At 42.3% G+C, this 22111-nt stretch overlaps 1 protein-coding gene across 1 annotated transcript in view; it reads right to left on the bottom strand.

Moving 5' to 3' along the window:
- Window positions 1-21521, bottom strand: part of LOC125482985 (vesicle-associated membrane protein-associated protein A-like) — a 70713-nt gene extending 49192 nt beyond the window's left edge. Inside the window, exon 1 of the mRNA XM_048596192.1 lies at window positions 21258-21521. Within this exon, the coding sequence (XP_048452149.1) occupies window positions 21258-21315 (58 nt within the window). The 5' untranslated portion in view covers window positions 21316-21521. The remainder of the gene's footprint in view (window positions 1-21257) is intronic.
- Window positions 21522-22111: the final 590 nt, after the last annotated feature.

The following is a 22111-nucleotide window of genomic DNA, read 5'->3' as shown; positions in this document are numbered from 1 at the left end:
CTGGGGTTCTTTGTTTTGGAGCAGGGAAGACATGACTGTGATGTATAAAACTGAAGTGCATAGATAGGGTAAACAGGAAGGAACTTTTCCCAATGGTGGAGAAAACAACGATATAGGGGGCATGAATTTAAGGCAAGGGGAGGAGGCTCAGAGGCATTGTAAGGAAAACAATTCTCACCCAGAAACTAGTAGGTATCTGGAACTTTTTGCCTGTAAAGGTGGCAGACGCAGAAACCTTCAACATTTAATTAATACTTAGATATTCATTTGCAACATCAGGGTATAAGGCTATCTTAGTGTGCTCAATTTCTGCTGGAAATGGAATTAGAACAGTTAGGTGGCTGTTTTTGACTAGCACCGACTCAATGGGCCAAAGGACCTTTTTAATGTTGTAAATTTGTTTGATCTTATGGAATGCCAGAGGCGCCTAAAGAGTCAATTTACCTATTTTTGTGCCTAATTTATATACTCCACTGAACTGTTTGCCACAAACACAATTAAAGTGCTCAAGCTTTTTGCTTTCTCTAAAGATATCTGAGAGCTTCAACAGCCTATCATGTCCCATTGCTTTTTCCATGGACATGCCATGGCCAGAGTCATCTTGCCAATCACTATCCTTCCTCTTACAGGATAAATCATAGTGATCATTTGAAAAGCTTTGGCAACATGTCTCTCTTAAGAGACACAGAGTCAGAGATAAACAGCAGGGAAAGAGACCCTTCTGTCCAACTCATCCATGCCGACCATATTTCCTAAATAAATGTTATCCCATTTGCCAGCATTTGGCCCATATCCCTCTAAACCCTTTCTATTCTTGTACCCATCCAGATGTCTTTTAAATGTTGTAATTGTACCAGCCTCCACCACTTCTTCTGGAAGCTCATTCCTTATAGCGCCACCCTCTGCATGAAAACACTGCCCCTTAGGACCCCTTTTAAATCTTTCCTGTCTCACCTTAAACCTATGCCCTATGGTTCTGGATTCCCCAGCCTGGGGAAAAGACCTTGTCTATTTACCCTATCCATGCCCCTCATGATTTTATCAACCTCTATAAGGTCACCCCTCAGTCTCCGACACTCCAGGGAAAATAGCCCCAGCCTATTCAGCTTCTCCCTATAGCTCAAACCCTCCAATCCTGGCAACATCCTCATAAACCTTTTCAAGTTTCACAACATCCTTCCAATAGCAGAATTGAATACAGTATTCCAAAAGTAGCCTAACCAATGTCCTGCACAGCTGCAACATGACCTCCCAACTTCTATACTCAATGCACTGACCAATAAAGGCAAGCATACCCAACGCCTTCTTCACTACCCTGCCTACCTGTGACTCCACTTTCAAGGAACTATGAATCTGCACTCTTTGTTCAGCTGAACTCCCCAGGACCTTATCATTAAGTGTACAACTCTTGCCCTGCTTTGCCTAAACTCCATCTGCCACTCCTCGGCCCATTGGATCAAAATCCCATCATACTCTAAGGTAATCTTCTTTGTTGTCTGCTCCACCTCCAATTTTGGTGTCATCTGCAAACTTACAAACCATACCTCCTATGATCACATCCAAATCATTTATCTAAATGACAAAAAGCAGTGGACCCAGCACTGATCCTTGTTGCAGTTCTTACTATCACTGCATCCAAGTAGCTAGTTTTCCTCTACTCGGTGCGATCTAACCTTGCTAACCAGTCTACCACGAGGAACCTTGTCGAACACCTTACTGAAGTCCATACAGATCGCATGCACTGCTCTGCCCTCATCAATCCTCTTTGTTACTTCTTCAAAAAACTCAATCAAGTTAGTGAAACACTATTTCCCATGCACAAAGCCATGCTGACTATCCCTAATCAGTCCTTGCCTTTCCAAATACACGTAAATCCTGTCCCTCAGCATTCCCTCCAATAACTTGCCCACCATCGATGTCAAGCTCACCAGCCAACAGTTCGCTGACTTTTCCTTACCACCATTCTCAAATACTGGCACCACATTAGCCAACCTCCAGTCTTTCGGCACCTTGCCTGTGGCTATCGCTAATACAAATATCTCGGCAAAGGGTCCAGCAATCTCTTCCCTGGTTTCCCAGAGTTCTAGGGTACACCTCTTTAGGTTGAAATTTTGCTGGCCAACTATCTTTCAATTCCTGTCTGTGATCACTAGATTCTAACAAGCAACATCATTCAGGAGACTCTGTCTGGTCAATAAATAGTGCAGAACCTCTATGTTAAAAAGGTGCTTAGTTAGGAATGTACAAACAAGTGCAGGCCATTCAGCCCCTTGAGCCTGCTCTACCATTCAATAAGATCATGGCTGATCTGTGGCCAATTCCATAAGGCCGCCTTAGGCCCATATCCCTTAATACTCTTGCCTAATAAAAATTTATCTATCTCCAACTTAAATGTAATAATTGAATTAGCATCAACTGCCATTTTAGGAAGGGAGTTCCAAGCCTTCACTACTCTCTGCACATACAAGTACTTTCTAACATCCCTCCTAAATGGCTTAGCCCCAGGTTTTAGAATATGCTCCGGTTCTAGAATCTTCAACCAGTGGAAATAGTTTATTTGTATCTACCCAGTTTTTCCTGTTAATATACTGAAAGTCTTGATTAGATCACCATTAACCTTCTAAATTCTGGAGAATAAAAGTCTAATTTATCTAATCTCTCCTCATAACGTATTTTGTGAAGTCCAGGTATCAACCTTCTAAACTGGCACTGAATTCTCCCCAGGGCCAAAACTCCTTCCGAAAGTGTGCTGTTCAGATGTACTCTCAGTGTTCTAGGTGGGGTCTAAAAAGGGTTTTGTATAACTGCAGCAGAATTTTAATTTCTCCAGTTGCCACAGGGGGATTTCAGTCCATGTCCCCAGAACACTAACCTGGGCCTCTAGATTACTAATCCAGTAACAGTACCATTATACTACAATCTCCCCCTTTAGACATCACTGTAGAGGTGTACTGCTGTTCAACTATTACGTTCATGTATAAAGTTTTGGCAAAGATCTGTAGGTCAGGTTGTGGATGAGGTGAATGACTTGCTCATTGAGCTGGTTGTTTTTGTTCAGACGTTTCGTCACCATGCTAGGTGACATCATCAGTAGAGCCTCCGGCAAAGCGATGTTATTCTATGCCGCTTGGAATTTATACTGTCCGGTCCATTTTGACGAGTACCGTTATTTCCAGTTTTGATCTATATGGGGTCCAATTCTACATGTTTTTTCATCGAAGTATGGGTGGAGAACCACAGCTCTAGGAATTCCCATGTGTCTGTGTTTGGCTGGGCTACTATAGTTACTTTGTCCCAGTTAAACTGATGGCCTTCATTGTCTGAACGTACAGATATTATGGAGAGCTCATCATGCCGTTTTGCTGCTAGCTGATGTTCGTATATTCTGATGGCTAGTTTCCTTCCTGTCTGTCCGATTTAACGTTTGTGGCAGTCGTTGCATGGTATTTTTGTAAAACACGTTCATTCTGCATGTTGTGGGAATGGGGTCTTTCATCCTTGTATGTGTTTGTTGTCAAGTGGTTGTGGGCTTGTGGGCCACCATGATTCCTAGTGGTCTTAGGAGTCTTGTTGTCAGTTCCGATATGTTCCTGTTGTAGGCAAGTGTGGTCAGTGTGTTAGGTCATACTGTATCTCCCTGCTGTCATCTGTTTTGGAGGCATCTGTGGATGAAGTTGCGAGGATATCCGTTTAAAGCAAGGATCTTGTATGACGTTGGCCAAGAAATTGTGGTTCAATCTCGCTATTGTTCAGTTGTGAGTGCGAGCATGCAGGCTGGTTTAACAATTAACTGAGTAACACGTAACTGACCTATAATTTTAAGCAATATATATTCTAGAGTCAGGCCTATCAATTCAACCAAAACCTGACAGTTTAACAGTACAAGTTAAAACAGCAAAAGTTAAAATGATATAAAGCTCCCATTTCTCCAAATTACACACCAACAGAAGGTTGTACAGTAGATTGCTATTTAGTATTCACCAGTTGTGTTCTCAAATTAGTCTTCTAGAAAAGTATCTAGAAACTAAAATTTGTACTAACCTGAGCTAACAACTGATCATACATGAAAACATTTTCACCTCAGATTTTATCAGTAGCATAGAAACAATGGTAGCAAACTTATAACGCAGATGCCCAAACTAATGCTCTGGGAACAAGGGTCAATCAAATCCCACTGTACAAATTGTTGGAATTATGCTGACCTCACCACCAATACCCATATTCCATGAAAGAAAGAGCAAAGTATGGCAACCAGAACCACACACTACACTCTTAAAGTTGGACTTGCCATGATCCAATAAACTTTGACTTAACTTCCCTATACTTAACGTCTATCCCCGTAGACCTGTGGCTGAGAGCTTGGTTTGTTCTTGTCAAACATTGTGTTATTAACTTGCAACATTACTTTTAGAGATTTATGTATTTGCTGAATCTCCTTCCATTCGTTATTCAATTAACATTCTCATTTTATCACAAGATTTTCTTTGTTTTTAGCAAAAGCTAATATCTCATATTTACATTACATGCTCAAACTACAAATTAGTAATACCTTCTGGTAATTACCTAATCATTCCCTAAAGTGGCATCAAATTTATGCAGTTTTTTTTAAATTCCAAATGATTAACATAATTGCCCAATAACTGCGGTCTCAGCACCGAACTTTTTTGGGACCCTACTTTCTATCTTCTGTCACTTTGAAGAGCTATTCTTTATCCATATTTTCAGCTGTCTTGAAGTCAGCTAGCAACCCATTCTGCTACATGTCCAAATTAACGCTTCATGGGTATATTGTTATTTTCTAGATGTTTTTCTATTTTACCCTTCAGTCAAAATTCCATTACATTTCCCATCATCAATATTAAACTGACGTGTCTATTGCTCCCTGGACAGGTTTTATCACTTTTTCTCAAACACAGAAAATCTGTAATTGTGTCCATTATCTCTTCCTTAGATTCTTTTAAAATACATCCAGGCATGGCATTTATAATCTGATTAGGTTATTTAATAATTCATTTATATTTTAAATGGAATTTATGCAATTTAAAATCTAACCGTCTGATAGCATGTCTACCTAATATATCTCCCTGGCAAATACAGAACTATTTCATATTCCTGCCACTTCACTACTGCTGCCTATAATTTTATTTTCTCCAACTCTGGCAGTCTAACTTTCCTTTTTATTTATATGCTTGCAGAACATTGTACTTTTTGTGTTATGTACCTCAACGATTTAACCTAAATCTTCTCCTCACCAGCTTTTTTTTCTTGCTGTAAACCTAAGAAATAGATGCAACAATAGACTATACAGCCCATTAAATCTGCACCACTATTCAATACAATCATGCATAACCTTGGGTTTCAATTCACTTTATGTGTTCCTAAATCCCTTTATTCAGAGAGAGCTATCTCAGCTTTAAATATATTGAATGGTGGAGCATGCATAAGCCTCTGGGGTAAATTCACAACTTTATAAACTTGCAGCTTTAAACTGGGCATTCATGAAGCACTGGGAATTAACAACAGTCATATAATTTGCAACCTTACAGCCTGGCATATCACTATCTTTACCATGCCATCAATCCAAATGTCCAAACTTCATACGAGGAGCATAAAAGAGCATGCCAACGGCAATTAAAACAGACGTGCAAAACAGGACTGTTTCTCCATACTTAACAGAAGCAGCATTCTATACATAATGTTAAGCGATCCAACAATCAATAACTTAGATCAAAGCTATCTACTCTGTTACATCCAGTCATAACAGGCTGTGAAACATTAAACACTAATTGGGAGCAGGCTTTGTCTCATCCTTGACAATGGTGAAGAACACTGAAAAAGCCTCAAGAATTTGAAATTATATTGAGCCAATAACGGTTAAGGTAATCTTTCTCTTCCTGTTCCGGTAGTCCCTACTACAGATGCCAAACCTCAGCTACTTCGATTCACTGTGAGATTAAGAAACAGCTAAATGCACAGGATAAGGCAAAGATTATAGGCCTCAACAACATTCTGTTGTAGCGAGGCTGTTTTCCAAAACAAAGTGTGCACCTATGCAAGCTGTTTCAATTCAACTACTTCCGTGTAGTTACAGTGGTGTCTACCTAATAAGTGGAAAAAAGTGTTCAGGTATAGCCTTTCATTAAAAGCATAAAGTATGCAAATACTATTAAATGATCAGCTCCATCATAACTATTTCAAACCATCCTCTCTTGGTGTACATGGCATTAGAAATGAGAGGAGCATTGGTCACCACTGATCAGAAACTTAACCAAACCAGTCACACAAATATTGTGGCTACATGAGCACAGGAGGCTGACTCACCAAAGCCTTTCAGTTATTTGCAAGGAACAACGAGTGCAATGTCATATTTATTTCCCTGGACAACTATAGCTCCAACAAAGCTCAAGGGTTTGAAAACCATCTGGGACAAAGCATCCTCCTGGGTGTAGCATCCCATTAATCTTGCTCAAATACTGGCACACTGCAGAAACTTGCCAATACTCAAGTTCAAACCCACTTGTTCCAGCATTGTGCAATAACATTTCTGCACAGATTGATTAAAAAATAGATTCAACAGCAAATTCAAAAACAGTGACTTACTGTCTACCACAACAAGGAAAAATCTTTGGGGTGTTGATGTTCCACCTGTCATTTACATGCCCACACATTGCAAATTTGTTTAGCTATGCGATATTTAGTGCAGTTTTTCACTCACTCTCATGTTTGCTCAATCACAGTTTGGCAGGACTAAACATGTGCATTGTGCAGGCACTGCATATTGTACACACACAGATGACCATTTTCACTGTTCAATGACCACAATATTTTCCAGGAATGCGTCCCACGAATGAACGGACTTTACTGCATCACTCAAGATCCATAATATACCAAGTTAAGCATACAAATTTAAACAATTTTTCATTTTACTCCTCTTTATTGGGTTTCCTCAATCTGTCAAATGCAATTTATCAACTGGGGCCACTGAAACTTTGTGATTATGTTTTACTTAAAAGTCATTCATGGGATTTAGGTGCCACTGGCTAGGTCAGAATTTATTGCCCATTCCTAACTGACCGGAATGCAGTGAAGTCAACCTCATTACTGTGGGTCTACAATCATGAGATTTTCTTTCCTGATGCACATCAGTGAACCAACCAGTTTTGTAAAAATCGACAGTATTACATGGTTACTGTTAGGCTCATTTCTTAGGACACTTTTTTATTGAATTCAAATTTCACTATCTGCCATGGTGGGATTCAAACCCACGTCCACTGACTATTAACCTGGGATTCTGGATTAATACAACACCACCACCCCGGTCAACTATTCACATGATGCATATAGAACAGTGCAGCCAATATCCATCATCAAAAAGGAACCTGCACAAAAATGCACTCACAGCATGAATCAGAAAGCAACCCATACTATGAAAGATGATAACACCTTGGAACTTACTGTTTATCAATTCTCTCACTTCACTTTTACAGATGGCGATGTAAGCTGGATGCAACATTTCTATATTTTTCAGTGAGCATGCATTCTTTGTGAAATTATACATCTTCTCCGAAAATGAAATCATTGATTGTCCTTCTGTCTCCATGTAAATAATATCACAATTATTGACACTGAAATTTTAAAGCCCTTACAAACCTGTTGGCATTGATAATTCCAACTATGTCACAAAACACCATGCAAATACTGAGATGTTCTGTGTTTTCCAAGCAGCTAGGTTATGAGCCAAAACACTTGTGTCCAAAGAAGTTAAACTGACTAGTATGGGAAAAACGTACCAGCAGAAAAGTAAAATATCACTAAATATACATTTCATCATGTGAAATTAATTCTGGGGTACTGCAGTTTCAAAATGCAAACATTCCACTTAAGCATCACTAGAAAGTGATCACATTTCTGGTTGCAAATCAAAAAAACTTTATATTGCATGGCACGTTCAGCTGTTAAATTAACTCTTGTTTTCTTAATCCTTGTCAATGGATTAAATCATACTTCATTCACACAGCAAATCATCTCAAAGGTTTTGGCAATATTTTCAGAAACCGCGTTAATAAAACTAATTAACCATTACTAATTAAGTCAGCAGCCATCTTTTCTAGCCATTTTCCATACTGTCACAAGAACTGCTAACAATTCTTTTCTAATGGTGCTGCATCAGACAAAGTAGATAGGTCACCTGGTCAGGATTTTTGTTGTTATCCAAATCATGGGACATGGGCATCGCTGGCTGGCGAGCATTTCCTATCCATCCTAATTGCCCTTGAGAAGGTAGCAGTGAGCTACATTCTTGAACTACTGCAGTCCATGTGCTGTAGGTTGACCCACAATGCCCTTTGGAAGGGAATACGAAGATTCTGAACTAGTGACAGTGAAGGAACTGCGATATATTTCCAAGTCAGGTTGGTGATGGCCTGGAGGAGAACTTGCAGGGAGTGGCTTTGCAATATTGATCAAATACTCCATCACTGTCATAAGGATGGATGGTATCTTGGTGGGTTTCTCAAATGAGGCCATATGGATAGAACTTTGAAAAAAAAGGACAATCACATTTTTGGAGATGCACTGTAGGCCCCCTAATAGTCAGTGACAGATAGAAAAACATATGCAGACAAATCTCAGAACGGCATAAATAAGAATACTAATAGTAGGGATTTTAACTTGGAGTCAGAGTCATATAGCATGGAAATAGACCTTTCAATCCAACTCATCCACGCCGACCAGACATCCCATCTGACCTAGTCCCATTTGCCAGCATCTGGACCATACTCTAAACCCTTCCTATTCATATACCCAAACTGATGCCTTTCACTTGTTGTAACTGTATCCATCTCCAGCACTTCCTCTAGCAGCTAGTTCCATACACACACCACTCTCTGCGTGAGAAAGTTACCTCTCGGGTCCTTTTTAAATCTTTTCCCTCTCACCTGAAACTTATGTCCTCTAGTTTTGGACTTCCTTACCCTGAGGAAAAGACCTTGACTATTCACCCTATCCATGACTCTCACGATTTTACAAACCTCCTAAGCTCCAGGGAGAAAAACCCCAGTCTATTCAGCCTCTCCCTATTACTCAAACCTTCCAATCCCAGCAATAACCTTGTAAATTTTTTTGCACCCTCAAGTTTAACAATATCTTCCATATAGAAGGGCGACCAGAACTGTACATAGTATTCCAAAAGTGGCCTCACCAACATCCTGTACAGCTGCAGCAATGACGTCCCTACTCCAAAACAAAGCTCTGACCAATGAAGGCAAGCATGTCAAACGCCTTCTTCATCACCCAATCTACCTGAGACTCAACTTTCAAAATAAAATGCACCTGCACCCCTAGGTCATTTTGTTCAGCAACACTCCTCGGGGCTCTACCATTAAGTTTATAGATCCTGCCTTGGTGTGCCTTACCAAATGCAGCACCTCATATTTGTCAAAATTAAACTCTATCTGCCACTCCTCAGCCCACTGTACTCTGAGATAACCTTCTTCACTGTCCACTCCACCATTTATTTTGGCATTATCTGCAAATTTATGAACCACGCATCCGATGTTCACATCCAAATCATTTCTATAATAATGACGATAAGCAGTGGAGTCAGCACCGATCCTTCGGGCACACTGCTGGTCACAGGCCTGCAGTTCAAAAAGCAACCCTTTACCACCATCTTCAATCCAATTTGGTGTCCTTTTAGCTACTGGCATAGACAAAAAGGCTTAGAGGAGGTGAAATTCTTAAAATGTGTCCAGGACAGCTTTTTAAGCCAGCATGCACAAAGTCCTACAAGGAAACTGGTGGTGGAAATCTAATTTTAAGCCCCTGCCATCTGCAATAAGCTTCCACAAGCCTGGCAAATGTTAGATATGTCAGTGGGAAAGCATTTTTGGCCTTAATGACCATAATTGAGTAAGATTAAGGAAACACCCGGTTTCCTCCCACAGTCCAAAGATGTGCAGGTTAGCTGGATTGGCCATGCTAAATTGTCCAGGCTAAGTAGATTAGCCTTGGGAAATGCAGGGATGTTTTAGGGGGTGGGCGGGACCAACTCCTAATTCCTCCGCCTCCGCTGCACCTGCTCCCAAGATGGGGCTTTCCACTCCCGAACATCCCAGATGTCCTCTTATTTCAAGGACCACAACTGCCCCCCTTCAGTGGTCGATAATGCTTTAGACTGCATCTCTGGCGTTTCCTGCACCTCTGCCCTCACATGCCCTCCGCACAACAAAAATAAAAACAGAATCCCCCTTGTCCTCACATATCAGTCCACTAACCTCCGGATTCAACATATCATTCTTCGACACTTCCGCACCTGCATTCTGACCCCACAACCAAGGATATATTTCCCTCCCCACCCCTATCTGCCTCCTATAGAGACTGCTCTCTACGCAACTACCTCATCCACTCCACACTCCCCACTAGCCCCTCCACCCCCGGCACCTTTCCCTGAAACTGCAGGAAGTGCTACACCTGCGCCGACACCTCCCCCCTCACCTCCATCCAAGGAACAAAAAAAAACCTTCCACATCAGACAGAGGTTCACCTGCAAATCTGCCCATGTGGTCTACTGCATCCACTGCTCCCAATGTGGCCTCCTCTACATTGATGAGACCAAGCGGAGGCTCGGAGACCGCTTTGTAGAGCACCTGTCCTCTGTTCATGACAAACGACAACATCTTCCAGTTGTGAACCATTTCAACTCCCCATCCCACTCCCTGGGCGACATGTCCATCCTGGGCCTCCTCCAGTGTCACAACGACGCCACCCAGGAACTGGAGGAGCAGCACCTCATATTCAACCGTGGGAGCCTACAACCCAAAGTTTTCAATGTGGACTTTACCAGTTTCAAAATCTCCTCACCCCTGGCCTCATCCCATGACCAATCCTCCCTCTCATCCCCACCTCCTTGACCTGACACAACTTGTCCATCTTCTCTCCCACCTCACTGACTAATCCCCACTACTGCCTACCTGCACTCACCTATCACCATCCCACCTAATTTCCCCAGCCCCACCCCTCCTCCCTCTACTTATTTCAGAGCTCCCTTCCCCCTCCCCCCATTTCTGAAGAAGGGTCCCTACCCAAAACATCAACTTTCCTGCTCCTCTGATGCTATCTGGCCCGCTGTGCTCTTCTAGCTCCACACTGTGTTATCTCTGACTCCAGCATCGGCAGTTCTTACCATCTCTAGCATCTATTGCCTCTGATTCAACATCTGCATGCTTCCCCTCATCATCATCCATAAACACAGCATCAATTTCCACATGCATGCTGATAATAATCAGCTCTATTGCTCTTCCACCTCAGTCTCAACATTGTATAAGCAAATAATTTCTCCAATACCGGACAGCCAAAGCTGTTATCTTGGCTCTCCAGCCCAAACTCCACTTTCTTGCCACCAACTGGGTCTCTCTCCCCAGCAACTGCCTATCTCCAAACTCTGAAATTCTCTGTCCAAGTTTTTCCATTTCCCTTTCCTCCTTTAAGACGTCTTAAAAGCGCTCCCTTAGACCAAGCTCATGGTTGTCAATCCTAATAATACCACGTGACTAATTGTGTTTAATAATGCTCCTGCAACAATCAAGAAACAGGAAAGGAATAAATGGGCGCTTTTTCAGATTGCAAGCAGTAACAAGTGGATTACAGCAAGGATGTGGTTGGACCCCAACTATTCGCTATATAACAATTTTGATGAGGGAATCAAATGCAACATTTCCAGGTTTGCTGATGACATAGAGGTAGGTGTGATTGAATGGTGAAGACTATATGGAAGGCATGCAAGGCAAATTAGACAAATTGAATGAGTGGGCAAATCCATGGCAGATGCAGTATAACATGGTTAATATGAAGTCACCCACTTCAATAGCAAAAACAAAATGACGAATTATTAGTTAAATGAAGAAAGATCGGGAAATATTGAGACCTGGATGTTCTTGTACACCAGTTACTGAAAGCAAGCATACATAGAGTGAGCAGTTTGGAAGGCAAACAGTACGTCAGCCTTCATTGCAAGATGGTTTAAGTACAGGGCTTGGGTGAGACTATACCTGGAGTTGTTTGTAGCTCTCTCTCCTTACCCAAGTAAGGATATAGTTGCCACAAAGGGAGTACAACTAAGGGTCACCAGATGGAGTTTCAGGAATGGCTGGTTTCCTGTACAGGAGAGAATGGATGACTGGGACAATATTCACCAGCATTTAGAAGAATGAAAAGAGATCTCCATAAAACCAAAAAGACTGGATGCACGGATGATGTTGCCCCTGACCTGTAAGCGGGAAACTAGAACAGTGGGGTCATAGGTTTACCATATGGGGCAGATTATTTTGGTATGAAATGAGGAGAAATCTCTCAATACAGAGGGTGGTAAACCTCTGAAATGCTCTACCAGAAGACTGTGGAGTCCAAGTCATGAATATGTTTAAGAAAAAATAATATAATTTCTAGAGACCGATAGTATCAAAAAGCGTGTGGGGAGAGCATGCACATATGGTGTTGCGAAAGAAGATCAGCTATGAACATGGTGAATGGCAAAGCCGGCCAATCACCTACTCTCGCTCTTATTTTTTACGTTTCACTGTAAATGCAACTAGCAGTTACAAAGTATTGCATGATGTAATCGAATGGTCAAATAGGCTTGAAGCATTGAATGGCTTTTTCCTGTTCTTATGCTATCACTAAAGAACTTTTAAGCTTGACAGTCTTTTCCTAATGAGTACAAAGTCAATAGCGTACCTTGAGAAATGCTGTCCACAGATAAAGGTAGCTTTTTTTTGAAAGAGATAGCAAGAACTGAAGATGCTGGAGTCAGAGACAACACAGTTGAAGTGTCCCAGCCCGAAACATCAACTTTCCAGCTCCTCTGATGCTGCCTGACCTGTGTTCCTCCAGCTCCGCACAGTGTTCTCTTTTTTTAAAACCTGTTCTTATCGGAAACTAACAGGATCAAAATACACAACTGATCTGATACTTGACCAATTAGTTCCTCGGAGGAAATGAAAAACATAGAGAAATTCTATAACCAGTTGCTCAAGAAATTAACAAAACAAAAAGTAGAGCAAAACCAACAATAAAACAGGAAGAATAGCTGACTGGCAGTTCCTTGAAAATGCACTGTTCCTCCTGTTCAGCGTTGGTATCTGCGAATTGGCTTCTGTGTTTCCAACACTTAAATTTAAGACAGTAGCTATAAAGTGCTTTAGGTCGTATCAGCGTTACGTGACAACTCAAATAAATAAGACACATTTACTATTCAAACTGTTCGAACACGTTCCATGGTTGGGCAAATCCCTGAGGCAGGTGGACTCGAACCTGGACCTTCTGAAAGGCACTACCAATGTTCTACCAGACTCCAAAAGTCTGACAACAGTGGAACTGGAATCCATTACAGCACAGTGACTGACACCTAAAGCCAGCACCTTCAACCACACAGCAAGCCAACCACTAAACAAATTCTATACTAGATCTTGTACGGCATTCTTGGCAAAGTTGTGATGTTTCAAAACAAAGATACGCTACATAAAGTGTACTGTATCAGGTCTCTCATTATGTGATTAAGTCAGATTTCACTTGTTAGCTGGTACTTTGTGTTTAAACCATATTTTTCTCTGAAAATTCAACTCACTTTATGTTATGTTGTTTTAGAGAAGCATTCCTCAACTCCTCGCCAAAAAAAAGTGAAGGATGCTAGCATAGCAAGATGAAATCAACATGCAATTCCTTTCGGCTGACAGAAAACATCACTTCTGAGCCTGAACTTTAAAAACATATTAAGCTGTCCTATTGAGAAATTAATGAAACTTCCAAAACATGAGTCAATTTTAGAAGCAAAGTTATACGCATTTTAACCGAAACGCAATCCTTCATGCTTTTAACCTGAAGTCAGCAGCCACAAGGAGAAAAAGATGGCAATTTGATTTATGTATCAGACACAGAAGTGTAAGCTGACAGTCATGCCAAGAGTATACATCTATATATATTTGTTAACGTGGATTACAAAGTGTCTGCCCTATGTATTTATTAAATGTTCATGTCTAACATACGTTTGAAAGATTCGGTTTTGATTTTTACAGTCGAGCACTTAGCAATAGTTTCAAATTATTTGATAGCTTAGGCGAAACTAAGCCAGGGTCTAAATCTGTCCAAAGTTTATCTTTCTTCACATCCAAGAATAGACATGTTAAAAAAAGCTAAATAAAGATGCAATAATAAAATTGTTACAATATAAGCTTGATTTAAAAGTTTCAGAGGCTGAAGATTAATTTCAGAATAAAAGATACCATACAACCAGACTATTTCAGTCTTTGTACTCCGCTCAAAACTCCACCCATTCATATTATCGTCTTAAAACCGTTAACATAACATGCAGTTGCCATCTCCGTTATATGCTTTTCTAATTTAAGATAACAAGGTGTAGAGCTGCATGAACACAGCAGGCCAAGCAGCATCAGAGGAGCAGGAAAGCTGACGTTTCGGGCCTAGACCCTTCTCTAGGCCCGTAACGTCAGCTTTCCTGCTCGGCCTTCTGTGTTCATCCAGCTCTACACCTCGTTATCTCAGATTCTCCAGCATCTGCAGTTCCTACTATATCTCTGCTTTTCTAAATTTCCTCTTTTTAAATTCATGTACAGGATGAGATGTCAGTGGCCAGGCCAACACTCATTGCCCATCCTTAATTGCCCAGAGAACAGATGAGACATTGTCGTGGGTCTGGAATCAAATGTAGGCCAGAGCAGTTGAGGTGGTCAGATTTCCTACCCTTTGGTGAGCCAGGTGGATTTTTTTTTTCCCAACAATCAACAATACCTTCATGGTCATCAATAAATTCTTAATTCCAGATTTTTTAGTGAATTCAAATTCCACCATCTGCCATGGTGGAAGCAGGGTCCCCAGAACATTAGTTGAGTGTCTGGATTAACATTCTAGCAATAACACCATGAGACCACTGTCTCCCCGAGGCATCCATAAATCTATAATATTTGCTTCAACTAATTCTGCAGCAGGGAGTTAGCAGAGCTCATGATTAATTTAAATCAACACTGACCTTCCAGATCAATTTTTGAATTTTTATGTTGTTTCACTAAAAAAAAACTATTTCCATGATCTGCCACTTCCAGAGCATCAAAACAACTCCTAACAAAGGAGCAAATTACATCCTATGTGACTGTGACTGATTATCACCTTTTACCATCTGTCTGAAGCCTTTTGATGCAATTTACCACCCTAACCTCCTGCAACGCTTCAAGACTTGTTCGGCTGGTTCGGACTACTGTTCTGGCTTAACTAATTATTGTATGTTACTTATAATGGCTTCTATTCCACATTCCGTGCCATTATTTCTGGAAAACCCCAAGAATCTAACCCTGGTCCTCTGTTATTCCTCATTTCTGTGACTCTTGGCGACAGCATTCAAGAAGTGGAGCACTGCTTTTCACATATATACTGACAACACCCAGCCCCACCACAGTCCCTCTCAACTTTCCCACTGTCACTAAATCAGGCAGTTTATCAGACATCCATTATTGCCTGAATTTTCTTCAATTTAGTATTAAGATTAAAGCTATAATTTTCAATCCCACTCTAAATTCTATTCCCTGTCAATCAACTCAATTTTGAAAGAATTAGCTCAGTTGGCTGAATTGCTGGTTTACAATGCAGAGTGATTCCATCACCATGTGTTCAATCCCCACACCAGGTCAGGTTACCATGAAGGATTCTCCTTTTCAACATCCCCACCCACACCCCCACATCACCTGAGGTGTGGTGACTCCTCTGGTCAAACCAGCACCAGTCATCTCTCTAATAAAACAGCAACCTTGTGGTCTGGTAAGAATCTGTTGACTTTACTTTGAACTCTGGTTAACTCTTGGTTAGTCTCCTACATTCTTGGCTTGGAGACCGCTTTGTGGAACACCTACGCTCAGTTCGTGACAAACGACTGCACCTTCCAGTCACAAACCACTTCCACTCCCCCCCCACTCCTTGGACAACATGTCCATCCTGGGCCTCCTCCAGTGCCACAACGATGCCACCCGAAGGTTGCAGGAACAGCACCTCATATTTCACTTGGGAACCCTGCAGCCCAATGGTATCAATGTGGACTTCACAAGCTTCAAAATCTCCCCTCCCCCTACCGCATCCCAAAACCAGCCCAGCTCGTCCCCGCCTCCCTAACCTGTCCATCCTTTCTCCCACCTATCCACTCCTCCCACCTCAACCCCCACCACCACCTCTTATCAGCCTCATCCCCGCCTCCTCGAACTGTCCGTCTTCCCTGGACTGACCAACTCCCACCCTAACTCCCCACCTACACTCACCTTTACTGGCTCCATCCCTGCCTCCTTGACCTGTCCGTCTCCTCTCCACCTATTGCTCCTTTATCCATCTTCCATCCACCTCCCCCTCTCTCTCTATTTATTTCAGAATCCCCTTCCCCTCCCCCATTTCTGAAGGGACCAGACCCGAAACGTCAGCTTTCCTGCTCCTCTGCTGCTGCTTGGCCTGCTGTGTCCATCCAGCTCTACACCTTGTAATCTCAGATTCCCCAGCATCGGCAGTTCCTACTATCTCTCCTACATTCTCGCCTTCCTCCTCAGTCCACCAGCCTCCAAGATATCTGCACCCATCTAATTCCAGCAATTCTTAAACATTCCCACCTCTAACCCCCACTACTTTTTGTGCTTTTGGTTGCCTAATACCCAAACAATGACATTTCCATGTCCCCACTTCTGACCTTACGATGGTGCGAAATCATGTTTTACATATTCATTGGAATTAGGCTAGATGAGCATTTATTGTCCATTCCGAATTGCTCAGAGGACAGTTGAGAGTCAACTACCTTGACTGCCCAGAGTCTGATAAGGATGGCAGCTTTTCTTCCCAAAAGGATATGAGTGAATCAGATGAGTGTTTATATTTGAGAGATACATGGTCACTATTAGGCGAGCATTTAATATCTAGTTTTCCTTTATTATTGAACTCAAATGTCACCATTAATTTGAAACCCAGCATAACCAATGTCCTAAAACATGAGCCTGAGGTTATGGATTAGTAGTCTAGTGACATTGTAACAATGCCATCACCTCTCCAGAAGCATTTGAAAATAGTTGGGCCTGGACAACACCTAATAATGCCTTTTAGTGACATGTCTTGAGGCACTTCACCAATGTTTCAAAACAAAAATGTACAATCTCACCTCAAGTCCTTCACTAAAAACATCCTGGGGAGATGGGGTACCTACTGACTATAAACTCTATTAATACCATAGCTACAAAGAGCTGGTTAGAGGCTAGGAATCCAGCAGTGAGTAACTCACCTTCTGGCTCACCAAAGCCTGTACACTATCTACAAGGAACTAGCCAGGAGTGTGATGGAATACTCCCCATTTGCCAGCTCCAACAGAACAAGCAGCTTGATACCACCCAGACAAAGCAGACAGCTTGATCAGCACTACATCCACATTCTTCCACCACTAATGCACAGTCACCACCTGTGTGTACCAATTACAAGATGCACTGCAGAATTCAAAAAGGTCCTTCAAACAGCACCTTTCAAACCCATGATCATTATCATCTCGAAGGACAAGGTCAGCAGATACAAGGGAACACCACCACTTCGAAGTTCCTCTCAAAGCTCCTATCATCCTGACTTGGAAATATATTGCTTTTCTTTTGTTGTCTTTGGGCAAAACTTGTAAAACTCACTCCATAATGGCATAATCAGTGTACTTATGTTATTAAATCGATTATAGCAGTTTAAGGCACAACTCACTACCAGCTTCTCAAGCGCAACAACGGATGGGGAATAAATCCTGGCCCCGCCAAAGTCCACACCATCTCAATTAATTTTATTACAAATCAGCTACTGTCTCTGTTTGGTCCAAGGCTGCGAGGAATTTTGAAGTTCAAACACCTTTGATGGAAGTTAAACTGAACATAGATAATATTATTGCTGTAAGTGCCTCCTGATAGGATTGTCAATGACATCTACCTTAGCTGGCGACTGAGTAAGGCAGTTACTGGCTGAGTTGGATCAGTTCTACTTGTTGTGGACAGGAAATCTCAGCTCAGTGGTCAACACTGTCGGGTAAATGCCAGTGTTACAGCTGTACTGCAAAATAGCTTGAGAGGAAGGCATGACTAGCTTTGGAGACAGCCATCTGCACAATGCTGTCAGGGACTATATTCCTGTTTCTTAATGCCATTGGGTAATGACTGGAACTCCATCTTCAAAAGCACTATGGGTTCACCTACTTCACGCAGACTGTGAACAGTGAACACTCGAGAAAGTGAATGGCTTATCACCATGTTCTCAAAGGTAATGAGGAAGGGGCAGCAAATGCCTACCATGCCTGAAATTTTCACATCCTATGGACAAAGGTCCATAGCCTTCGCTGCACCTCATTAGTTCAACTGGTGATTAATATTATGAGCAGCGAATGGAATTGAACAGAAGACCAGGATCTGGAGGACACTAAAATGAAGCACCCATTCAGCACTTGACTGATGATACTTGCAAATGCTCCAGCCTGGTCTAATGCAATGATATCATAGGTCCCACCATCAATGAGGATGGGGATATTTGTGGAATCTCCTATATCATGTTCAGCATGGTCAAAGTGCCATACAGATGATGGAAAAGATATTCAAAAAGGGCAGGACTTCATCTCCACACAGTCTGTGTCATTCCTCTCAATGCTGTCAGAGTCAAATGCATCCGTGACAGATAAATTGGTGCGGACGAGGTCTTTCTTGTCCCTCTTGTTGGTTCCCATGTTTGCTGTCACAGGCTCAGCGCAGCATTTATGTCCTTGGGAGCTCAGTCAGTAGTGGAGCTACAAAGCTACAATTGTTCATTGAATTTCCCCACCGAGAGAACAAATGGTGCCCTTCCTATTCTCAACATTACTCCCAGGTAGTATTCAACAATGAAGTACAGATTTTTCAGTGGAGGGAGGACAGGAGGTGGTAATCCACAGGTGTTCTTGCCTGAGCTGAACCTGATGCCATCAGACTTCACTGTCGCTAGAGTCAAAAATCAAGAAATCCTTGCAGTAGACTTTTTACTTATTGAATTTGAGCTGCGGTGAGATTTGAAGTCACGTTTCTAAATCATTCATCCAGTAGCATTATCACAACATTAACATCTCTTCACAGAGACTATGATCAAAAACAGCAAGGTAGAATTCAAACGAACTTCCAGACCCGAGTAAGAAGCTTCAATGCCAATGGTGAATAGGAGATGTAAAAAGTACCATGCGGCTTATCATGTTCCAGAGTCTGAGGTCAAATAAAAGTTGAAAATCCAGATTTTTGACAGGGAGGGTGTAGAGTGGTACAAATTGCTTGATTTCACTCAGCATAGCAATTGCAATTTAAATTCCTTCATGGAAAACTACTTTCTCCTCATAATTTAGTTAAGTCAGAAATAAAAGACCCAAACAATGGCAAGCTGAAGAAAACGTCAACATATCACACAAACTCCAGAAAGCAAATGCCATAATCTCACCCTGAATGAAGAGGATAAAACATGTCAAAGTCATTCCAGTTCTTAACAGAACATTTCAAAAGACAAATGTAAATTTGTCAAGTCCATTTTAGTCTTTACTGATACTGACTTTTTCTCCTTATTCAACATTTGACAAACTGAACAATTTTTTTATGACAAAACATTATGTTAATTTTCAGCAACAGTATGTTTGTCTGAAAATTAGCATTTTTTAAAAAGGTCAAACTTAAATGTCATCTGGAATCAGCAATTAAGTCAAGAGCATAAATTACTTATTCGATCTGTTCTTTGGAATGAAGCCTAGCCAAAGAAAGTGCAAGATCATGTCATACTAACGATCTTAAGAAACATAATCCACTTGGTGCCAAAGGGCAGAGATTGCAGCTCAGTCATGTCTCCAACAGCCTCGTTGGCACTTTGGGTGGAGTTAGTTTGTTCTATGGTAAAGTGTCAAAGAGACCAGCAATGCAATATCACATTAAGGTAAGCATACAGGGTCAAGGCATACTGAGGTTCTTCTCAAACAGCTGTGGCCCAATTTTGGCATCAGGGCTTGAAAATAAATTTGAGTGAAACTGTTTTTATTCCCAGCATTGCAAAATCTCCAGAATCAAACACAAGTATCTAGTTATCCCAAAGTTAATTTTAATACTTAAGCCTGAGTTTTTTTTTGTTTGAACACGTTTCTTAGAACGTAGAAAAATTAGGAAATAGAAATACTTAAAACCAGTGTATGAACTGTCTGGTATTTCCGCCATAATTATTCAGCTAACTATAACTATAAAAACACACACGAAGGCTATCCCATTACACAGGGCAAGGATTCGATGTATCAATACAGTAATTTAGAAGGCTAGCTCCTAATTAAAATATATTTTCTGAACCATTCAGCAATTTTTTAAAGTGCTATCTGGTCCTTGTTATCTTTCTATGTTCCTAAGAGGCATTTAAGTAGACTGTTTTCCACTATTATAAATGGCAATTTTAAATATTTTGAAGTAAGGGTGAATATCTGTGCACATAGAGATGTTGCTGAAAATAGATCACGGCTGCTAAACTCGTGAAGGATGCAATTTGGACGAAAAAAAATCTCCAGCCTCTGAATCCCATGTGATCTGGGGTGAGCACAGCGTTCGGCACCTTTCCCCTACTCAAAAGAGCCGGTTCCCGATTTCAGGCTGTCCCAAAGGCCCAGCAATAAAAAAAGAGGAATAAGAAAAAGACCAGGTAACGTGGGGCCCACTCTGCATAAACTGATTCATTCCACCCTCCCCCGGCAAAACTCGGCCTCGGAGCAAAGCTGACATTCCCCGAGAAGAAGAAGAATGAACCGAACCGAACCGAGCCGATCCTCGCTGAGAATCCCGGCACACTCAGTCACACCGAACCCGGCGGCGGCACCATCACGACGCAGCCGAGGATCCAGGCACGGCCTAGTCCGCGTTACCAAAATGGCGGCTGCGGCGAGCGAACTGCCGGGGGATTCGAGTGGAGCCGGCCGGGGCCTCCCGATACCCCGGAGTTTGGGAGGGGGGGGAAAACAAGGAGGAGATAGGTGCTGAAGGACCAGCTCTCAGCCACCCAACCGGGGCGAGGCAAACAACGGCGGCGGTGCCGCAGCCGCAGCAGCAGCAGTGAAGAATGCGAAGAAAACGGAAGAAGAGTGTGAATGTGTGAGAGGAGCGACACCCGGTCCGTGTAATGCAGAGTAACTAACAAATAAATAAATATATGTCGGTGCGAGCGTCAGTCACCTTTGAATTTGAGCTCGACGGGCGGATCAAGGATCAGTACTTGCTCCAATCTGGCCATTGTCGTGGGGGGGGAAGGGCTGACACTCAGAGCCTTCACTGCCTGATGGCGCTTATCCGATCCTCTCCGGGAGGAGGAGGAGGGGTAAAAGGGGCTGATTTTTTTTTTCTTTCCCTCCGCCTCACTCGGACTCTGCAGGACGCCGACGTGCGCGCACCCGATCAGGGCACGCCAAAGTGCGTGCGCGTCCTCAGACGCCACCCGGGGTGTTGCTCACCGGCCACGAGCGTGCGCAGTGCAGTTTACCCCGTGACGCGCGGACGGGCTGTCCGCGATGATGTGGCGCACTGGCAGAGGTCCCGCCTCTCATCCGTGAGATAACGAGGTGTAGAGCTGGATGAACACAGCAGGTCAAGCAGCATCAGAGGAGCCGGAAGGTTGATGTTTCGGGCTTAGACCCTTCTTCAGAAGTCTAGGCCCGAAACATCAGCCTTCCAGCTCCTCTGATGCTGCTTGGCCTGCTGTGTTCATCCAGCTCTACACCTTGTTATCTCAGATTCTGGAGCATCTGCAGTTCCTGCTATCTCTCATCCGTGAGACCCAGGTTCAAGTCCCACCTGCTCCCGAGCCTTGTGATAGCAGGGATAGTAGGAACTGCCGATGCTGGAGAACTGAGATAATAAGGAGTAGAGCTGGATGAACACAACAGGCCAAGCAGCATCAGAGGAGTGGGAAAGCTGACCCTTCTTCAGAAAAATTATTATTAAAATATCAGTCGTGAATTAATCCCTCGCTGTAGCGTTGGGGAGGGGAGAGCATAGTTTGCAGTCTCTGTTTCCTTGGTAACTCACGGTGC

Source organism: Rhincodon typus, chromosome 4, assembly GCF_021869965.1.
Source record: "Rhincodon typus isolate 14 chromosome 4, sRhiTyp1.1, whole genome shotgun sequence".
Lineage (NCBI taxonomy): Eukaryota > Metazoa > Chordata > Chondrichthyes > Orectolobiformes > Rhincodontidae > Rhincodon > Rhincodon typus.
This window is presented reverse-complemented; position numbering and strand designations above follow the sequence as displayed.